The sequence below is a fragment of the Daphnia carinata genome, chromosome 6 (genome assembly GCF_022539665.2).
Source record: "Daphnia carinata strain CSIRO-1 chromosome 6, CSIRO_AGI_Dcar_HiC_V3, whole genome shotgun sequence".
Taxonomy (NCBI): Eukaryota; Metazoa; Arthropoda; class Branchiopoda; order Diplostraca; family Daphniidae; genus Daphnia; species Daphnia carinata.
In genome coordinates, this window is record NC_081336.1 from 2,267,864 (window position 1) to 2,285,941 (window position 18,078).

The 18,078-nt window shown below is 39.8% G+C and overlaps 3 protein-coding genes across 6 annotated transcripts; 1 reads left to right on the forward strand and 2 right to left on the reverse strand.

Moving 5' to 3' along the window:
- Positions 1–63: 63 nt before the first annotated feature.
- On the reverse strand, positions 64–7,461 carry LOC130689942 (eukaryotic translation initiation factor 3 subunit C-like). Its single transcript, XM_059495690.1, is given in 17 exon segments — positions 64–317; positions 382–520; positions 584–787; positions 848–1,432; positions 1,492–1,674; positions 1,745–2,065; positions 2,121–2,365; positions 2,428–2,800; positions 2,864–3,379; positions 3,444–3,520; positions 4,186–4,293; positions 5,111–5,233; positions 5,348–5,361; positions 5,995–6,182; positions 6,247–6,374; positions 6,436–6,634; positions 6,696–7,461. Coding segments are annotated over 17 exon segments (4,017 nt in total). The 5' UTR covers positions 7,137–7,461; the 3' UTR covers positions 64–144.
- On the forward strand, positions 7,369–11,141 carry LOC130689488 (YTH domain-containing protein 1-like). The gene is made up of 16 exons (XM_057512436.1): positions 7,369–7,451; positions 7,772–7,803; positions 7,872–7,921; positions 7,981–8,214; positions 8,276–8,399; positions 8,458–8,535; positions 8,596–8,649; positions 8,713–8,808; positions 8,875–9,100; positions 9,180–9,264; positions 9,356–9,654; positions 10,220–10,296; positions 10,369–10,454; positions 10,515–10,574; positions 10,639–10,758; positions 10,827–11,141. Exons 1-16 carry the CDS (start codon positions 7,369–7,371, stop codon positions 10,914–10,916), a joined length of 1,794 nt encoding a protein of 597 aa, XP_057368419.1. The 3' UTR covers positions 10,917–11,141.
- Positions 11,142–11,159: 18 nt separating this feature from the next.
- Positions 11,160–17,425, reverse strand: LOC130689986 (glutamine--fructose-6-phosphate aminotransferase [isomerizing] 2-like). 4 transcript variants are annotated; one of them, XM_057512947.2, is made up of 16 exons: positions 17,271–17,425; positions 15,867–15,974; positions 15,713–15,802; positions 15,460–15,606; positions 15,237–15,403; positions 15,035–15,176; positions 14,685–14,714; positions 14,036–14,062; positions 13,605–13,759; positions 13,413–13,536; positions 13,238–13,353; positions 12,958–13,156; positions 12,622–12,866; positions 12,382–12,537; positions 12,188–12,316; positions 11,160–12,121 (listed from the first exon to the last, which is right to left on the reverse strand). In XM_057512947.2, exons 1-16 carry the CDS (start codon positions 17,275–17,277, stop codon positions 11,876–11,878), a joined length of 2,088 nt encoding a protein of 695 aa, XP_057368930.1. In that variant the 5' UTR covers positions 17,278–17,425; the 3' UTR covers positions 11,160–11,875. The 4 variants fall into 4 exon arrangements, with proteins under 4 accessions (XP_057368930.1, XP_059351668.1, XP_059351669.1 ...); XM_059495685.1 differs by lacking the exon at positions 14,036–14,062; XM_059495686.1 differs by lacking the exon at positions 14,685–14,714 and having other exon boundaries at positions 17,271–17,424.
- Positions 17,426–18,078: the final 653 nt, after the last annotated feature.

Genomic DNA, 18,078 nt, shown 5'->3' on the forward strand with positions numbered 1-18,078 from the left:
TATATCAAAATATCGATTTTTTGTGGAAAAAAAAAGTTACAATCTGAAATGAAAGCAATTACATCCCTCAGCCAATCGATTGTATTAATGAAAAAAACAAAAAGTCTGTAAAGCCGATTACTCAGTATCAATGGCAAAGGAAAATTAATTGTTATGACGGTCTCGATTGTCTCGATGGCTATCTCGGTTATCCCGATTATCCCTATCTCCATCTCGACGTTGCCAATTGCCTCCGCCTTGTTGTCCTTGTCGATTGCCGTACTGCGGCCGGTCACCAAAACGAACTTGTTGATTTCCGCGAGAGAATCCAAATGGTCCTTATAAGGAAGCAAACGGAATGTAAATACAGTGCAGAAATAAAATATGGAATTTAGGTATTACCTTGACGGATTTTTAGAATTCGCTCATTATTGTCAACCAGATTAGCTAATTTATCAGCAAGCTGGAGGGACATAGATTGCAAACGGGAAGGTTCAGTCCTATGCATAACCACACTTTGTGTGGGTTCATCCAACGAAGCCTACAGAATGGAATTAGGATTGAAAACATATGTTGATACAAACATATTTTTAACTAAACCTACCATTAGTTCCTCGTTCATCACCATTTTGGAAATGATGGAATGGACGGTGGGTTGTTCTAGCTCAAACATTTTTGAAAGCGTAGCCATAGATAGCGAATCGTACACGGACGAATGTGTGAAAAGGTAGGTTCGAAGAGACTCCTCTTGAATCTTACGAACCAGCATCTTGCGCACTCGGTCAGCTTGGTAGAACAGATCCCAAACCTATGCGAAGAAGGCATCATTAAAATAACTTTATACTGATGCAAAATCGAAATTTCATACTTTAGCATTCATTTTTTCATTGATAATATAGTTGTGAGCCTGTCTCCATAGTCCATTGCGCATGGCTTTTGAAGCAGCAACTACGTGTTCTCTCATAGATTCGGGAGGTCCCGTCACCGCCTGGCGCTCACTAACTTTAAGCTGATGATGAAAACTTTTAGAAATCATTCTGCGACGGGCGTCAGATTCATGAGCTAAAGAAAGTATTACGATAAAGAATGAAAACATACAGAAAATTTTGATTGATGAAAAACGTTTGGAGTATGATATACCAGCCATATACGGAATCTCGATCAGCATGGCAGAAACCAAATAAACGCACTCCAACAGTTCCAAGTTTATGTGCATATGGAAGGGCATTTGACGTTGTTTCTCAATCTTTTCCTGTTCTGAGGTTCGTTCATGCTGACGCTGTAGAAGAAGACCTTGGGCAAGAAGCTCCTTGGCACGGCCACTAGACTGGATGTCCAGCAACGCGTGATGGGCTTCCTTGATGTGGCCGTGGCGGAAAGCACACAGACCCAACTGAACCATCGTTCGATTGTAAAGAATCTGAGTTGAGGGATCCAGTAAATGAACCGTTTCCTAAAAGAAAACACGAATTGTTTAGCGGTGAAACAAAAACAAAATTTAAATATGAATACCTGAAGATGTGACATAAGCATTAAGTCACGCGCCTTATACCATTCATCATGAAGGGCATAGTGGTAAATGTGACATAACATAGCTCTAGGTCGGATTCGTTCTTCTTTATCGTTAACATAGATATAGCGACATAGCCGGTCCATTACCGCCAGAGTGGTATCTTTTTCTGCGCTCGATTCACCCTGCACGCAGAAGGAATAAATGCTATCAATAGGTAAAAGAATGATGTTTGAAAGAATGTGAGTTCCTTACGTTGCTTTGTTTGATCGTGTTGGGATCGAATTTGTAATACAGATGTTCAATTTTTCGCATGTAGAGTCGGCACAATTCCGACGCCAAGCTCTGTCGCTCAACGTAAGCCTGAAGACTGTCGATAATCTGCGAAACTCGGGTTTCGTCCTTGAGTCGCTCAACGTATTCATTACTGTGAGCGTCACACTCCTTTAGAATTTTAACAAATTCCTCATCCATCCGCTCAACAGTCGTTAGCATACATCCACGAATACGATAAAAGCGTCTCGTTGGGTCTTCCTCGGCTTCGAACTCTGCTTGATCCAGCTTTTCGTGGTCCTCCTAAATAAATAACCAGTATTATAACGGTACACACGCCGACTACGCCAATTAATACCGAAACGTGTTCTCCCATGATGATGTCGGTACGCGAATTTAGAAGATCGAGAAGCTCAGCGATACACTGCAAGAGCTTCTCCCAATGCTCCGGTTTCATGGCGTCGCAGATCTTTGGGTTGTAGTCAAAAATGGCGGAAATGATCGTGAATTTTACTTTCACCGCAATGCCGATTCCAAGATTGTTGGCCTCTGATACTGTGTACAGCTCATGCAACATCTCTACTTGCTCACGACGATCAGTGCCTAAAAAAGATCTCAGGTTATTCAGGAAGGACATATTTTCCAATGAAAATATTGGACCTTACCTTTTTTGCCTCGAGCAGCCAGAATTTCGCTAAGTTTTTTAAGAACAACCGCAGTGTTGATATCTGCGTCTTTGGCGAACATTTTCGGCTTGGCTTGAGTAGCCTTGCCCTGTACTTGCCAAGCATCACCGCCCTCCATTTCCAATTCTTCTTCCTCCTCACGATCTTTGCGCCGTTGTGCCTTTTCCCTGTCCTTACGATCTTTCTTTTCCTTTTTTTTACGTTCGTCATCTTCACCACCAGCAACCTTCAAGAATTTTTCTTTCAGATTGGCGTATTTCCCGTCATCATCAGATGAAGAAGTTTCGTCCTCTCCGTCAGAATCCCAATACGAGTCGTCACTTTCGTCGCCATCGAGAACAGCTGGTTTAACCTAAAAGCAATCCAATATTCTGTTATTCTAATTTGCATTAGTATTATTGTTAAAAGCTAAGACCTTAGGTAACGGTTTGGTACGGGTTTCTGACTCGGATTTACGGAAGGCAGCAGGTCCTTCAGCTTCACTTTCTTCATCAGATTCAGCTTCAGACTTTTCCTCAGCTTCTTCATCTTCTGATTCTTCATCGGGACTTTCTTTAAACTTGGCGACATCTGATTCGAAGTCTTTGACGTACTTTCGCATTTTCTGACGCAACGTACTCAATGACTTTGAGTTGTTTTTTGAGAGGTTTTTCCGGCCATCTCTGTCTTCCCATAATTCATTTAGAAATGTCTCCACTTCTACTAGGCATTGGACATAGAATCTAGGAGTGACACCTTTCTCTTCCTTGGCAATTACAGGTAATGCCTTTTGGTATGCCTTGGTTAGATCTTCAAAAGAGGAGAGCATATTACTCAAATCCTTGATCTTCTTGTAGTTTTTAATGAGGCGAATTAAATCTTTCAGTTCTTCAAACCGTTTTTCTTTGGCAGAACGAACAATTCTTTTCTGCTCCTCCTCATCATCACTGAACTAAGAAGATTTCTCAATTTGAATCAACGGTACAAAGGAAGGATGAAATTAAAAGGAAACTTACTGTATATGTTGGAACGGCTGTGGGGCGCTGTGGCACCTCCTCCTCACTAACATCACTCTCTGTATCCGAATCAGAGGCTGTACCGAAGAAACGACTCATGGTGTGGCGTGTTCAACCTAAAATTGAGAGCACATTGTTTTATATACCGCTTTAGCTTGAAAATCGCCCATATACCCGGTCGACCATTACAAGAGGTTAACGTTGTCATTTTTAAAAATAACCTTTTTCTAATGAATGATACGCAACGAACAGTAAACTCACCTATCTGAAGTGAAAAAATCTGCACAAACAATATCCAATAATTGTTGAGAAATTGCACAGAACTTCGCAAGGCTGATGGAGACGAACGTGAAAACGCGGTGACGGCAACGGTATGAGCAGAACATTTGCTGAGGTGCCACACTTATTGAAATTTTTTAAAGCTAAATATAGAAAATAGAAAAGCTAAATGTCAGCCTTATTAATGGCCGAAATAGGTTAGAAAACTAAATGAGATTTATTGAAAATCGATGAGAACTTGATAACTAAGTTGATGATTTATACTAACATAAGGAAATCTTCTATCGATTAATTAATCTAGCATGCGATATCTGACGGTAAAATTTCGGATTAATCCGTCCTTGCCTAGGCTCAAGGGAAGCTCACTTGTAAACAAAAATATCGATTCTGCTACCTGTCTGAATGTGTGGCACCTCATGTCACTGTCCACGACTTTTGTGTTTTGTTGAAACAAATAATCTTCGTTTTATTAATGGCAGTGCATACACAGCAATATGTAGTGGTCTGGGAGTGTTCAAATCACCCAAATTCTTTGCATTGGAAAGCATATTCTCCAGTTGTTTCACAAATTCTGGAAAAAGCATTTCAGAATAAATTAACTCAAGTTTTACTTGGGGATGCGGACCCATCTCTCAGTAGATTCAGGTTAGATGAATGTTAAAAATATCTATTAGACAAGGTATTAATCACAAATTGGGTGTTTCCAGGGTCAGCCTAACATCCATGACTCAAATATGTGAAGTTAGAGAAGAAGCAAGTCCAGTAAGGAGAATGCTATATCCCAGGAGCTGTCCAGCTGGACAAGGAATAAGATGGGACTGGCTAGGAGACAGGTTCTCCGAGTGGAATGAATATAATATGGAGGCTCAAGTTGCCATTGAAACTGCATGGTCCTCAGTAACAATCTTTAAAAAATAATATTGTTGTCAGGAAACAATTAATTGCTTGTTAATTAACTTCCAGGGGCTTCAGACCTTGGATCTATCAAAGACCTGTGGAGTGCCTTATATTATCAATTATTGTAACTTAACCCAAGTAAGAAAGGATACTGGTTTTGTACGAAGCATAAGGAGAGTTCAACAGGCAACCTATCCTGCTGCCTTGAAACATGAAGTACCTGTTGGTGAGGCTATAATTTTCTGTTAAGCATAATCCAAAGCAATGAGTAACATTACTCATTTTCTTAGAAACTGTTCAACTATCCCCAATGAAACTTGAACAAGATGTAAAAGGATTTGGAACCAGCGGAAAACCTAAATGGCTGTCTAATATGATCATGAGTGTAGTTAAATCTCCGGTTAAAGGAACGGGGGATGTGAAGGCTTCGAAATTGGGGCGCAACAATATCGAACAAACTACCTGTGAAAGTCCGCAAGATAATAACACACAACGAGGACGTAAAGAATCCCGAATAGCTTTAAGAGTTGAAAGAAGAATGTCACGAAGTTCCAGTTTGGATACTGTCTCAACATGTCTAAGCCATGACTCGATCAAACCTCCATATAACAGATCTACAAATGCATTTTGATTTTATGTTGATTATTAATAGTTGTTTACTCGTCTTTTGTTATTGAACCAATGAACTAACCTACTACGGAAATAGTAAACGGGAATTTCTAAATAACTTATTCGTTTTGAACTAAAAAAAAAAACTATAATGAATTACTTGGCAAATGCCGACAATTTTGCTCGAGATAAAAATCACCGAAGTATGTACTATGCTTTCAAAGCAACGATAGTCGTGTATGTTTCATCGAAACCTAACAGAATGAATGGTGGACAGCGGAACCTGGTCCCTAGATGAAACAAGTTCCTTTCCGTATTTTGGCTACAAAGTGATGGTACATGTAAAAGTAATGTAGAAGAAACTTATTAAATTAGGTAATAATACAAACGAGTCGTTTATACTTCATAGTAGGGATTAGCAATAAAGGGAAAAGGGTTTTAAGATTTGAAGACGCAATTTAGCTTGGAGTTGATTGGTCAATTCTGGTAACGAAAATTATAGTACGCAATTCTATAAGAGGCAAAAGTTGCAGTGGTCGTCGGCTTTAGTAGAAGGACTACAATCAGCTGATGGCAAATTTGCAACTCAACGCAAGTACTAGAATCGTAATTTCTGTAATAACTGTCAATTAACACTGTACAATTTACAAAGAAAAAAAAATAAATAAAAAAAGGTTTGAATCTACATCATACTCTTAAATGTGTAGCTAACAGAATCTAGTTGAATAAATTTATCTAATTTTGACCACACAGGATTGATTTTCACCACCGGATTTGTTCCCTGTACTGCTCTTTAACGCTCCATCGCTTAACTGACTCGTAGCCCAGAATAATGGAAAAGCTGTAAAAAGTGGACATGATAATGCGAGCAGTCAAGCCTTTGGTGAACATGTAGAAACGCTCTTCTCGCCACAAGATCCGGAAGGTCTGTCCTATCGAATCCAGGCGTTGCACCTACATTGGCAGCCACGAAATTATGGAATAGTTTTTCATGCTTTAATTCATTAATATAGTTTACCTGTAACCTGGCTCGCACAATATCCAAAGGATTTATCAACGTCGTTGTAGTTAAGCCCCCAAGAATAGCAGATGTGCACTGGATTCCGAGGTGGGGAAACCACGAAGGGAACAGGTTGTTGAGATGATCTTATCAGGAAAAACAAAATAATTTTAGGGGTTTATCTGTTGTTCATTACGGGATGCTAACCTTGGTATAGATGATAGAAGGTCCACCAAAGTGCCGAACTGGGAACGTAAGTGAACAACGATGCTATATACCCACGGTAGAAGCCACGCAGACCATCAATACGATAAATATCTTTGGTGATTGCAAGTGCAAGTTGCGTTTTACTTTTCCCTGCTCCATTTTGAAGACTCGGTTTGATATTTTGCGCTACACCGTCAACCTGACGAAATTAGGACAAATATTTAAAAATACTATAAAATATTTTAATTTTAGATACTTACTTTTTGACCCACCATCATCAAATGCTGACTAATTACATCAATTGGTACAATTATTGTCTGTCCAATAAGAGAAGCACAGCCCCCCGCTACAAGTGCCCTTATTCTTGAGTCAGTTACATTATTTGCTTGAAGCAAATGCCTGACGTTTTCGTAAGTTAAAACATAGAAAGTACCCGAAACAATTGAAAACAAATTTACCCAGAACCCTTTGTACAGTCCTTTGAAACCTTCATACTTAACAATTTTTCGAAAAGCATCCCAGGTACCCTTATAAACTTCATTCCCTTTCTGAATTTGTAATCTAGTTTTGACTAAGGTAAAGGGATAAAGGCTGGTTCTAACCATACATGAACTAGTAATACTCAAGGGGATAAATTTCTTTTTATCTAACATTTCCCACTCAATTGTTCGAATATAAGATGTTTCTTCTATAGGATTCATTTTGAGCAAGTATGAAATGTAAGATTCACGCGAAAAGCAATGCGTTAATTTCTATTCGGTTTCATAAGAATCATGTTGCACAAAAACGACAGATTACTCAAAAATCAGAAACAACTGATCAAATGGAAAACTATGCAACACGACCAAGTAGTTAAAATACGATAACAAAACTATTGAAAACTGAAACGCTTTCCTATGTAAGTAAGGCTATGCTTTAATAGTCAAAACAGACATGAAGGATACGATGGGAATCACAACTACGAACCGCCTGACCATTTGCGGATCCACTCATCAACACAGAATATTTGTGCGATCGTCGAAAAGTGTTTCACTTCAATACAACGTTCGAAGTGTATTTCGTCTGCTTTTCATTCGCCATCTTTGTGCTTGCCTACAAAGATTGAGAAAGCAGGGACATATACTAAACGGCAGATGGCTCTACTGACAGCTTGCCTCCTTTGTAAAGTTCTCTTCACGGCTGTTTTGGGTATTTTTTTTTTTTCAGAATTTGACATTTTTCCTGCCTTTGGTATTTAACAACCATCATTTCATCTCTCATTGAACTATTCATTTTTTCGTTTTATATTGAAACTGAAAAAATGGTTAAGTTGTAAAGAAATCTGATTTGATACGAGCTACGTTAAACTTGGGCCTGTACCAGATAAAGGTTAGTTTCTGTTGAAAAGAATTTTTTGTTTCCAGACAACGGATGTATGTGTGCCCATTTTTCTCTAGACATTCCTACGTATCAAATGGCGAAAGATAAGAAATGCAAATCCCTAAAGGTATGGTGAATCTTTCACCCATCAAACCCATCAGTGAAACTTAGTATTTTTCAATTTAGGAGAATTTGGAAGTGCTCCAACTTCATAGTGATCAAACATCAGAGGATATCAGTCTCACTTCAAGCGAAGAGGCTGAACTTATGAAAGTTCAGTCTGTCGATGATTGTGTATCAAAAAAAATTCCCCAGGATAATTCTTCTTTGTCCTGGGAAGTACGGGAAGGTGTTGAGATAACACTTACTGCCCAACCTGAAGATACTGTTGTAGGGGAAGAACGATTAGACATTACAGAGGTCTCAATTGAATTTCTAGTTGTCATAGGAAAACTAATTTTTCATTTTAACCATCATGTAGACCGAAGATCAGGTGGATGATGATGACCTGGACACTAGAAGCGAAATTAGTTCTTCTCCCAGAGTATCAAACCAACAAAGCTCACCTCTTTCGTCAGAGTCTTCATCATCTCATTCTGGTTCAGGTAAAAAATGCTTGTTTCTTGGGTCTATCTAATTAATTATAATCATATGGTTTTTCAGAAAAAGAAGATGGAGATGAAGAAGGGCGGGGGCACAAAAGGAAACGCAAGCAATCCAAGTGCACTGTCAACGACAAAAGTGTGTCGGATGATTCTTTACCTGACGTTTCAACTAATAATTTTGACCAACGTTTTATAGATTCTTCACCGAAACGTCCAAAGTCAGAGGGAGACGGAAAATCAAAGAAATATGGTGAAATGTGTTATAAGCTTTAATTTGTTGATAAATTGCTCAAGTTTAGAATTTCGTTATCAGACTATTCCACGAAACTTAATTACCTTTTCCGCGATGCACGATTTTTCCTAATGAAGAGCAACAATCCCGAAAATATTTCTTTAGCAAAATCTAAAGGTTTGTCCGAGTTGTTTGTGTTTTTTTCTTCGTTTGATAAATTAAAAAATTTTATTTTTACAAAAGGTGTATGGTCGACGCCTCCACAAAATGAAGCTAAACTAAATCAGGCCTTTCGTCAATGTCGCAATGTGTTGCTTATTTTCTCTGTCAAGGAGAGCGGTAAATTCTGCGGCTTTGCACGACTCTCAATTGAATCCCGAAGAGATGCCAGCCCAGTTCAGTGGATTCTTCCTCCAGGACTATCTTCGAGAGCATTGGGTGGTGTATTCCAGATTGATTGGATATCCAAGTAATATCGTCTACTATTGTTCGTTAAGGTGGACAGATTAATGTTTTCCTCTCACTTCTTATTACGTGTTAACTCACAGGAAAGATTTGTCGTTCACCCGCGTGATGCATCTGTACAATCCATGGAATGAAGGCAAACCTGTGAAAATTGGTCGTGATGGACAGGTTTCATTCGCTTGAAAAGCCCACACAGATGGGCTTTATTTCTTTTTCAACCAAAATCAGCATAAATTAAGTGGGTTTTGTCGATTTTCAGGAAGTGGAAAACCACGTAGGGGAGGAATTGTGTCGCCTTTTTTCCGAAGATCCAGATGTGCAATGGTCCACTGTTTTGCGACGCTCCAAGGAATCTGCTCGCCGCATACAAGTGGCTAACGGAGGTGTCCGTCCACGAGGCCCGATGGCTCCCTTACAGCTGCAGCAGCAGCAACAACAGCAGCATCAACAACAACAACAACATCAACAACAAGGAGGACGACGAGGGTTCCGCGACCGGAATCGAAGCCGTGGCGGATTCGGCTCGGGCCGTTCTGGCGACAGTCACGACATGGGGAGGTACACGGCTCAAACCAACCAAAAGACTCTCCATTCTTCCATGTGGACCTTTAGTGTAATGTGTGCCTCTCCAACGTTCCGTCGATGGCTCGTGCGGAGCGGCCAAGGCTTCCGAGTCTCGTGACCTATCTAAAGTGACCGTTGGTTGTTCCTTTGTTCGACATCGTCTAAAATCTGCTGTGCTTCCACAAAATGTAGAAAGTGCGTGCGTGTCACACAAGTGTTGTATAGTTCCATCTATGATGGACATGGGGTGATTCCTTATTTGACTTAACGTCCCGTTTCGTATCGATTAAGAACTCCCCAAAAGCGGAAAAGTGAAAGTTTTGAAAGGAATTTGGCAGGAAGGGGGGGGGAATGAAAAGAAAGAAAAGAAAGAGAGAGAGAAAGGAAAAAAGGACATTTGATTGCATGAAGCTCTATCCTTCTTCTAAAAAAAATTTATTAAAAAAAAAGGAAGACTCATAGCTACCTAAGACGGGCGCTAAGTGTTGTCTGTGGCTCTGACTCCTGGTGCTAATTAGCCTATTGTGACTCGTGTTAAACCCCCCTTTTTTAAAAATAGAGGCAACCTGCGACGCCGACAATCCAATGATGACGACTATCACCGCACCAACAGAAACCTTCAAAAGAGGGGGCGAGGTAGTTAACTCAGTTCAATCAATCAAATCACTTTGTTATTTTTTTTTCACCGAAAATGGTTGTTTTCTCTAGGATATCGTGACTTCAAAGACAACCGTCGAGAGAGATCACCCGGACTCAACCCTTACGCCATGCACCGCGAGCGAGCTTACACTGCCGTACTTAGTCTTTTGATAAACAAAATAATTTTTCTTAACTAATGTTGAATACTTTACCAGGCTTACGCTGAGTTCATGCGAGAGTATTCTTCCCTTGGACCTATCCCATATCCACCGCCGGTATTTTCCATTCTTCTTAAATCCTTAGCACTTGCAATAGTAACGTTTGTTTCTTGCTTCGTAGCCGCCATTTGAGCCGCTGTCTTCGGCGCGCTATTACGATGGGCCGGCATTACCCGAGTATCCACCTCCACCACCACCTCCTCTTCCATCGAGGTCCTCTCGTGGTGAAAGTCATCGTTCGGTAAATATTATTTAAATTTAAATAACGTTGCTAAACAGAAATTTTATGAAAACAAATTTGTACAATAGTACGAGCGTTCGGTTGACGAATTTCTGCGACGGACCGTGGACCGCCGTGAAGACCGCAGTCGTGAGCGACGCCTTCGCGAGCGTCGTTGAAAACCAATTTGAAGACAAAAGAAAATAACATAGGCATGCTGCCCATTTCTGAATTTTGTTCGCCGACATTTTTGAATTAATATTTGATCCGCAAGAGGAAGGAATGAATTGTGGCACACGTAGACCTTCGTCTTGTTTCAGTATCATTGTTTTTGGCACTGTGTAAAACTTCGTCGATTTGGATTTCTGTTGCAATAAACAACGGTACCCTTTGTTTCCATCCAATTGGCTAAAATGTGCAACTACTAGACCATAAAACCGTTGTATTACGAAAACAGCCCACCGTCAAATATGGAGAAAAAACTATTATGTAAAAAAAAATCGGAGGAGAAAGGAATGCTAGAGCACGATATTCAAGAAGGAAGAGACCAAATTGTAGCACAAGACCGAGTGTTAAAAAAACATAACTTCTTTAAGATGAGAATGTCAAATTGAGGGAAACGTCATGATGACATTGACACTTCAATACATTCTTAGAGAATGAAAATACAAATGAAAAATAATCTATTTTTATAAAAATCGATCAATAAAAATCCAAATGAAAAACATGTTCCATAGGAACAGAACATATTTTCAGTTTGATGTTTTTTTTTTAACACTCGATCCGTCATAAAAAAAGAAGAATGTCAACTATTTACAGAAGATAAAATGCTCAAACTTTTTTTTTGGAAGAACATACTCAGGATATATATAGCTTTTCATTTGTTTGTTTTTTCTCTTGCTAAGAAGAGCTATTACGATTTTGAACCTAAAAATGTTTTGGTAGAAAATACGAAATGCAAGGAGTGGAAGGATGTTTTTAAAGCTAATGGTAAAAAATGCAAATTCTAAAATATCCAAAAATGGAGGAAACTGTCGTGAGAGAGAAAGGGTGCGGCTGAGCAATATAAAGGAAGGATGTGAAAGATAATATGCAAACGTTTGTGCAATGACACCCGACGAATCAAACTTTCTCACCTTTATTCAACTGTCACTGACTTGGCCAGGTTACGGGGACAGTCGACGTTGCATCCTCGTAGCACAGCGATGTGGTAAGACAGCAACTGCATTGGAATGACCGTCAGGATGCCTTGAAGGCAATCGACTGTGTGTGGTACTTCGACAAATTGAGAGGCGTATTTCTGTGTCTCCAAATCGCCTTTTTCGCAGACGATAATTGGACGACCCTCGCGGGCAGTTACTTGCTGCAGGGCGTTGATGCATTTCTAGTGAAAACAAAACAAGTAAATGGACTGGTTTTATGGAATTTCGGATTACAAAGTTAAACTTACGACGTAGACGGGATCACGGGTAGCAATCATGATCAAAGGCATGGTCTTATCGACGAGAGCTAACGGTCCATGTTTCAATTCACCGGCCAGAAGACCTTCGCTGTGCATGTACGTTAATTCTTTGATTTTCTGTAGGAAATAAACAACTTTTAAATGAAATGCACCTTGAAAATATGTCTCTTCATGTTACTTACCAAAGCTCCTTCCAAACAGGTTGCATAATTCCAACCTCGACCCATGACCAACATGGACTTGTTTTGGTAGATGGCTTTTGCCAATTCGAGCACCTTGTCGTCATTGGCCAGTACTTCCTTGATTTGGTCCGCCAAATGCTTCAAACCTTGAATGATCTACCAAGGCCATAAAATACCGTTAGCAACTTTTACCGTTTAGAAAGCCCAAAAACATTTATGAAACATTTAGAAAATAATTACCTCAGCACGGCGGGGCTGCATGGAAATGCGGTCCTCGCACATCATCAAAGCAAACATGACCAAGGAAATAAACTGGGACGTGTAAGCTTTGGTCGAGGCCACACCAATTTCAGGTCCAGCGTTGATGTGGACACCGCAGTGCGATTCGCGACAAATGGACGAGCCCACGGTGTTGGTAACACCGAGAATCAGGGCACCACGAGCCTTGCAGTAACGGAGAGCCAACAAAGTATCGGCAGTTTCACCTAAATTTCCAAAGAGAAAATGAGACAACTATTATTGGCGCCGCGAACAATGGGTCAATTGGCTTTATGGCTGACAAGACGATACTCTCACCGGATTGCGAAATGAAGAAACAGACATCGTCGCGGAAAATGGGCGTATTACGATCCAGGAAGTCTGAGGCCAGGTCAACCATAACGGGAAGTTCCGTCAACTCCTCAAGCAGCTGGCGAGTAGCAATTGCGCTGTGGTAGCTAGTACCACAGCCAATCAACAATAAGCGTCGACAACGACGGATCTCGGGAATGTAATCCTATTTGAAATTGAGGGCATTAAAAATGGTCCACGAAATTAGTAATTATGCTGTACGTAATGTGGGAAAGTAGGTACAAACCGTGATGCCACCCAGCACGACTGTTCCGTTTTCGAAATTAACGCGACCACGCATGGTGTTAACCACTGATTCCGGCTGTTCGAAAATTTCCTTTTGCATGAACGAGCTGTAATTTCCTATTGAATAAAAACCGATAATGTTAAGTGCCCGATGCAACATTCTAATGTTAAGTTACCTTTCATGATTTGCTGGATCTCCATCTTGAGAGTGGTGATCTCGCGGGCATGAGAATCCTCTAGCAGCCTCTTAAGGCGATGCAGGCTGAGGACACCATCCTTAACAGCTGCTACGTCATCATCCTGCATGACAAAGGTAAATATCCCTTTAAAAAACAAGCTGAAAAAAAAATTATTTCTAAACGTTTCACCTCAAGGAAAATGACGCGGTTGGTGTGTTCGATAATGGCGGAAGCATCGGAAGCGAAAAAGTATTCGACTTCCTCATTTTCATTGCTCGTGTGGAACTCGGCCGTCGAATCAACACGTGGCAAGCAAGGCATTTCAAATCCAACAGGGCGATGATCTAATTTCACCAAATAAGATTAGTTTCACATCGTGTCATGTGACGTGGTTGCTAAAACCAATTGCAAAATTTCTCCGAAATAAAAAGGAGGGCGCAAATAAATGCATCAAATTTAAACGTAAGGCATCGAGGAGAAAACAAAATAAAATTTTCCAAAAAGATTCTAAAAAAAAACCCCAATAAACCGTAAACAATGAAACTAATAGTGCGGAAACAAAAAATTAGAAATAAAATGTTGAGAAATAAAACGATAATAAAATAATGAGAAAAATGTACCTGGAATAACATGTTTGCCATCGACCTCTGTTCAAGCACAAGACGGAGGGTGAGCGACAAAGAAAGGATAGATAGAAGGAAAAATAAAGAAATAGTTTGGTTTTTTTTTTCAGACGAATAAGGTGGATCGGGACGGATGCAAAACAAAAACAGTTTGTGTTGCAACAGAAATCGATGGTTGATGCGCAGGCGGCGATAATAAAAAAAAAAGAAAAACGGACAAAAAACACAACAAAAATGAAATAAGGATTGAATAACACACATAAAAATAAGATGCAAAATTAGCCAGTTAAAAACTAAAAAAAAACGAACAATAGATCTTTTTATAATAACTCTAACATGCAACCAAGTTCAATTGTAAATGACAGGTTTCATAGGCCAAAACCACTATTTACTTGAAAATCAAGATTTAGTCAATTGAAAGCATACCATAGTGAAAAGCGAAAGCAATCGTGCAGTATTTAAAAATCGTGCAGTACTAAAAAAAATGTCTCTCCCATAGTCATGCAATATTTTTAGATTAGTTTGGAAAGTAAGAAGGTTAGCTATATGAAATGCTTGTCAAACAGGGACACACATTGTTAGATTAAATAAAAGAGAAGTAATGTGAAAAGAAATAGTAAGACCAGTTTTTCTGAGTCAAAAGTACCTGCGAAAACTTTCAGGTCAATCCGTTTTTCTGTTCGTGTTGTTGTTTTGGATTCCACCACAAATTTTGGGGGAGACAATAGTCGTCGATTAGTACATTTTGCAATCTTAACACTACATCGTCATCGTCATTGTCGTGATAAAAAAATAAATTCCTTAACAATTGTTCAAAACATAATTAATGAATGCCTCGTACTCCTTGATAAAACCGCACACCATGCCAACCACACCACACTGTTATCAAACGTTAAAAATAATTGGCAAGGTCTTTCCGTATGGAGGCACCCTCCCACCCCTCCCAAAAAAACAGTAACCACGAAATACAGTTTATAAGGAAATGTCTCATCTTACCTTTGCTGTAGAGGACGGGAATGTGATCGGTGGCCAGTCGAGACTTGGACTTGATACCGACCAACAGCGGACTTCCACGACGGGTTGCTACACACTCTCCGGGGAAATGAACGCTCTTGAAGCATAGAGAGAAGGCACCTTCCTGTAAGAAAAATGCATAATTATTTAATTGCGAATAGTCTCTTAGAAATAGGAATCTTACCAGTTGCTGAATCACTTGCTCCACCAATTCTCTGAAGGAATAAGTTGGATGTTGAGAATAGATATGCTTGATGAGTTTGGCAATAATTTCAGTATCGGTCTCCGATTCGAATTTGTTTCCCTTGTTTTCCAAAAACTTCTTAATGTCCTTATAGTTGGTGATGATTCCTAAAAAGAAATTAAATTAAATTAGAGCTCCTCGCAACCGTGAAATTAGTGGATACCGTTGTGGACGACAATAAACTCGTTGCTCTCATCGGAACGCTGGGGGTGAGAGTTGACCTCGTTGGGGACACCGTGAGTGGCCCAGCGAGTGTGAGAGATACCGCAATGGGTCTCGTGAATTTTATCGAAATCAAGTATCGATTCCACTGTTGTCAGCGAACAAGTTGACCATAAAAAAAAAGAGAAAGTAAATATGTCAGACATCGTTTCCACGAAATGAATGATAAATTAGCAAACACAATGCCAACTTACTCGAGGCAATCTCGTCTTCTAGGGCCTTGACTTTGCCACGTTTTTTAATCAAGTTCATGCCAGTCGAATCGGAGGTGTCCACGCCAATTCCTAGTAAACACATTTAGAAAGGCTTTAAATATATAACGAAGGATAGTAGAACAGGATGTATTACCAGCTGAATCATATCCGCGATATTCGAGTCGCTGTAGACCTTTGATCAGAGTCTCTATGATCTCTCGTCGAGTCTTGGGCGTCAGGTAATTCAGATAAGCAAAGATTCCTGTAAGCAATAGTAAGTCGCAATAAGATTAGTAAGAACAGTTATAAGCAACAGTGAGTCGCAATAAAATTAGTAAGTACATCATTTACAAGCTATATTGGAAGAAAGGTATAATTTGTGTAAATATCGAGTTTGAATGAGAAAGTGCTCGTATGCTCGAAGCCATTTCAAATCAATTGAATAATAAGTAGCAAAAAAAAAGAAAAGGGAAATCGTAACATGCGTGTGACCATCTTCGACCGCGAAAAAAAAAAAAAGGCAAAAAGGGAAAGAAAAATAAATACTAGTTTTTTGTTATTATAAGGAACAAGGGACCCTATAGGGCAAGGCTTTCGTTTCCAGGCGAAGGTGAAAGGTGGTCAACTTTCCCTCTTTATTTTGGCATTTGATCTGGGTCATTAGAGATCTCAACGGGGAATTGGTGCGACTGTCAAAGAGACACTCACGTACACATAAGTATTGAACAACAACAGAAAAAAAAATTGGCAGGGCTTGGCCGAAAACATCGTTCATCAAAGAGCCCTCTCTCTTTTCCTGTTAAAAAAAAAAACGATGTCGGAATTAAGGGCAGAGAAAGTCAATCTTTTTTGCACCCCTTTCTAAAACAATCCTAACCAGTTTTTTCTTTAAATGTGCATTTTAAATGTTTTTCTTTTTACTAGGCACGTACTTTTTATCTAGGAAAAGGGTCTTTTACTTTTCTGGTGCCATAAAAATGAAAGACCTTGTACTTATCCATCAACAATTCAAAGAAATTGGTGATGGATATATTTTTTCGACTCAAGTAATGGGTAATGATGAAAGTAAGCCACGATACTTGTTTGAAAATCTTGTTTTTTTCTCCCACTAATGCGATATCATAATCAGGAGATGCGATCAGATTATTGATTTTTCATTTTTCCTCGTCAGACTACGTTTTACAACCTCTCATCTCATGTTTACTAGTTGCCATAAACGTGAAAACAGTGGGCATCAAGAAAAACAATATTGGGTAAAAACCGGAATCGGAAGTAAGCAGACAGCGTCGATTTCCTCAGTAGTTTTTACAGTTCGAAAACCCAAAACTGAAGGAATGAGTCAACTAGTTTCTGCTGTTTGCCACGAAGCTTTCATTGCAATGACGTCGGGCAAATTCTCCTTATTTCCCAGAAAAATGCAACAAACATCTGGCTGATTATACACTTCACAAGATTGTCGACCTGAATCGACTAGCATATGACAGGGCTGCCGTTAGAGACGGCCAACAAATGAGAACGTCGACACGAGATAAAAGATACAAAAAACAAGTGGACTTACCGCACATTTCACAACTGGTCCTTTGGTAATGGAAGCGAGAGAGCAATAAAAACGTTTCCCAGATAAGCCTGAGAGGGTAATGTTGAAGGTTTCACGCTGCAAACGGGAATGACTTGTGTTGCTCAGGTAGACGGGTTCATATACACGGGGAACGTTGGTACAGATTGGCTAGCTGCCAATAGACTGAAAATTGGGGAAGGAGAAGCAGTCGACGGACGGAAAAGGAAGGTTGTTTTAGGTGCGCACCAACGCCATCTAGCGCTCGATGAATCAAACTGTGGACAGTACTGGAAATGTCATGTCACATGAGTGCGTATGGTTGCATCAGACAATTTGAGCACACATTGTGAATATACACGTAACAAATTGATAATAACACAAACAAAGTTCAAATTCAAAGAGTTTGATATTCTATATCACTATTGATGAATGCCACATAGTTGACCCGAAGTTATTAACTCTCACGGTGGCAAACAACTTTTCGGGTCCGGCCCTGATATTGGACCAATCGGCACATAGAAAGACAAAAAATATCCCTACAGACACGTAGTAATTACTGTGTGCAGTTCTGGTGGAGAGATTACAATTATCTACATCGTCACTAAATCCCTTGTCGCCTTTGCAGCCACAATTTCTTGGCTTTTTATTATTTCCATCTTGTGGAAACGATGTGTTATCGAAATGAACTGTGTGCGTAGCAGTCGACGATCGAATTTCCTATCTCCGGCCCATAGAGCGTACGTGTTTCGACTTCTGTGCCTCTTACTGATACATTCACTGAGGATCGAATAACTCCATGGTGTGATCG

Bases quoted from the DNA above. Each gene is read 5' to 3' on its own strand.
- LOC130689986 (XM_057512947.2), bottom strand. The intron at 15,404-15,459 runs GTATCCACTAAT...ATTTCTTTTTAG, and splicing joins GTTTATTGTCGTCCACAACG to GAATCATCACCAACTATAAG. The intron at 12,538-12,621 runs GTAATTATTTTC...TGGCCTTGGTAG, and splicing joins TGCAGCCCCGCCGTGCTGAG to ATCATTCAAGGTTTGAAGCA.
- LOC130689488 (XM_057512436.1), top strand. From the start codon at position 7,369: ATGAAGGATACGATGGGAATCACAACTACGAACCGCCTGACCATTTGC. The intron at 8,650-8,712 runs GTGAAATGTGTT...TTTCGTTATCAG, and splicing joins CGGAAAATCAAAGAAATATG to ACTATTCCACGAAACTTAAT. The intron at 8,809-8,874 runs GTTTGTCCGAGT...TTTTTACAAAAG, and splicing joins TTCTTTAGCAAAATCTAAAG to GTGTATGGTCGACGCCTCCA.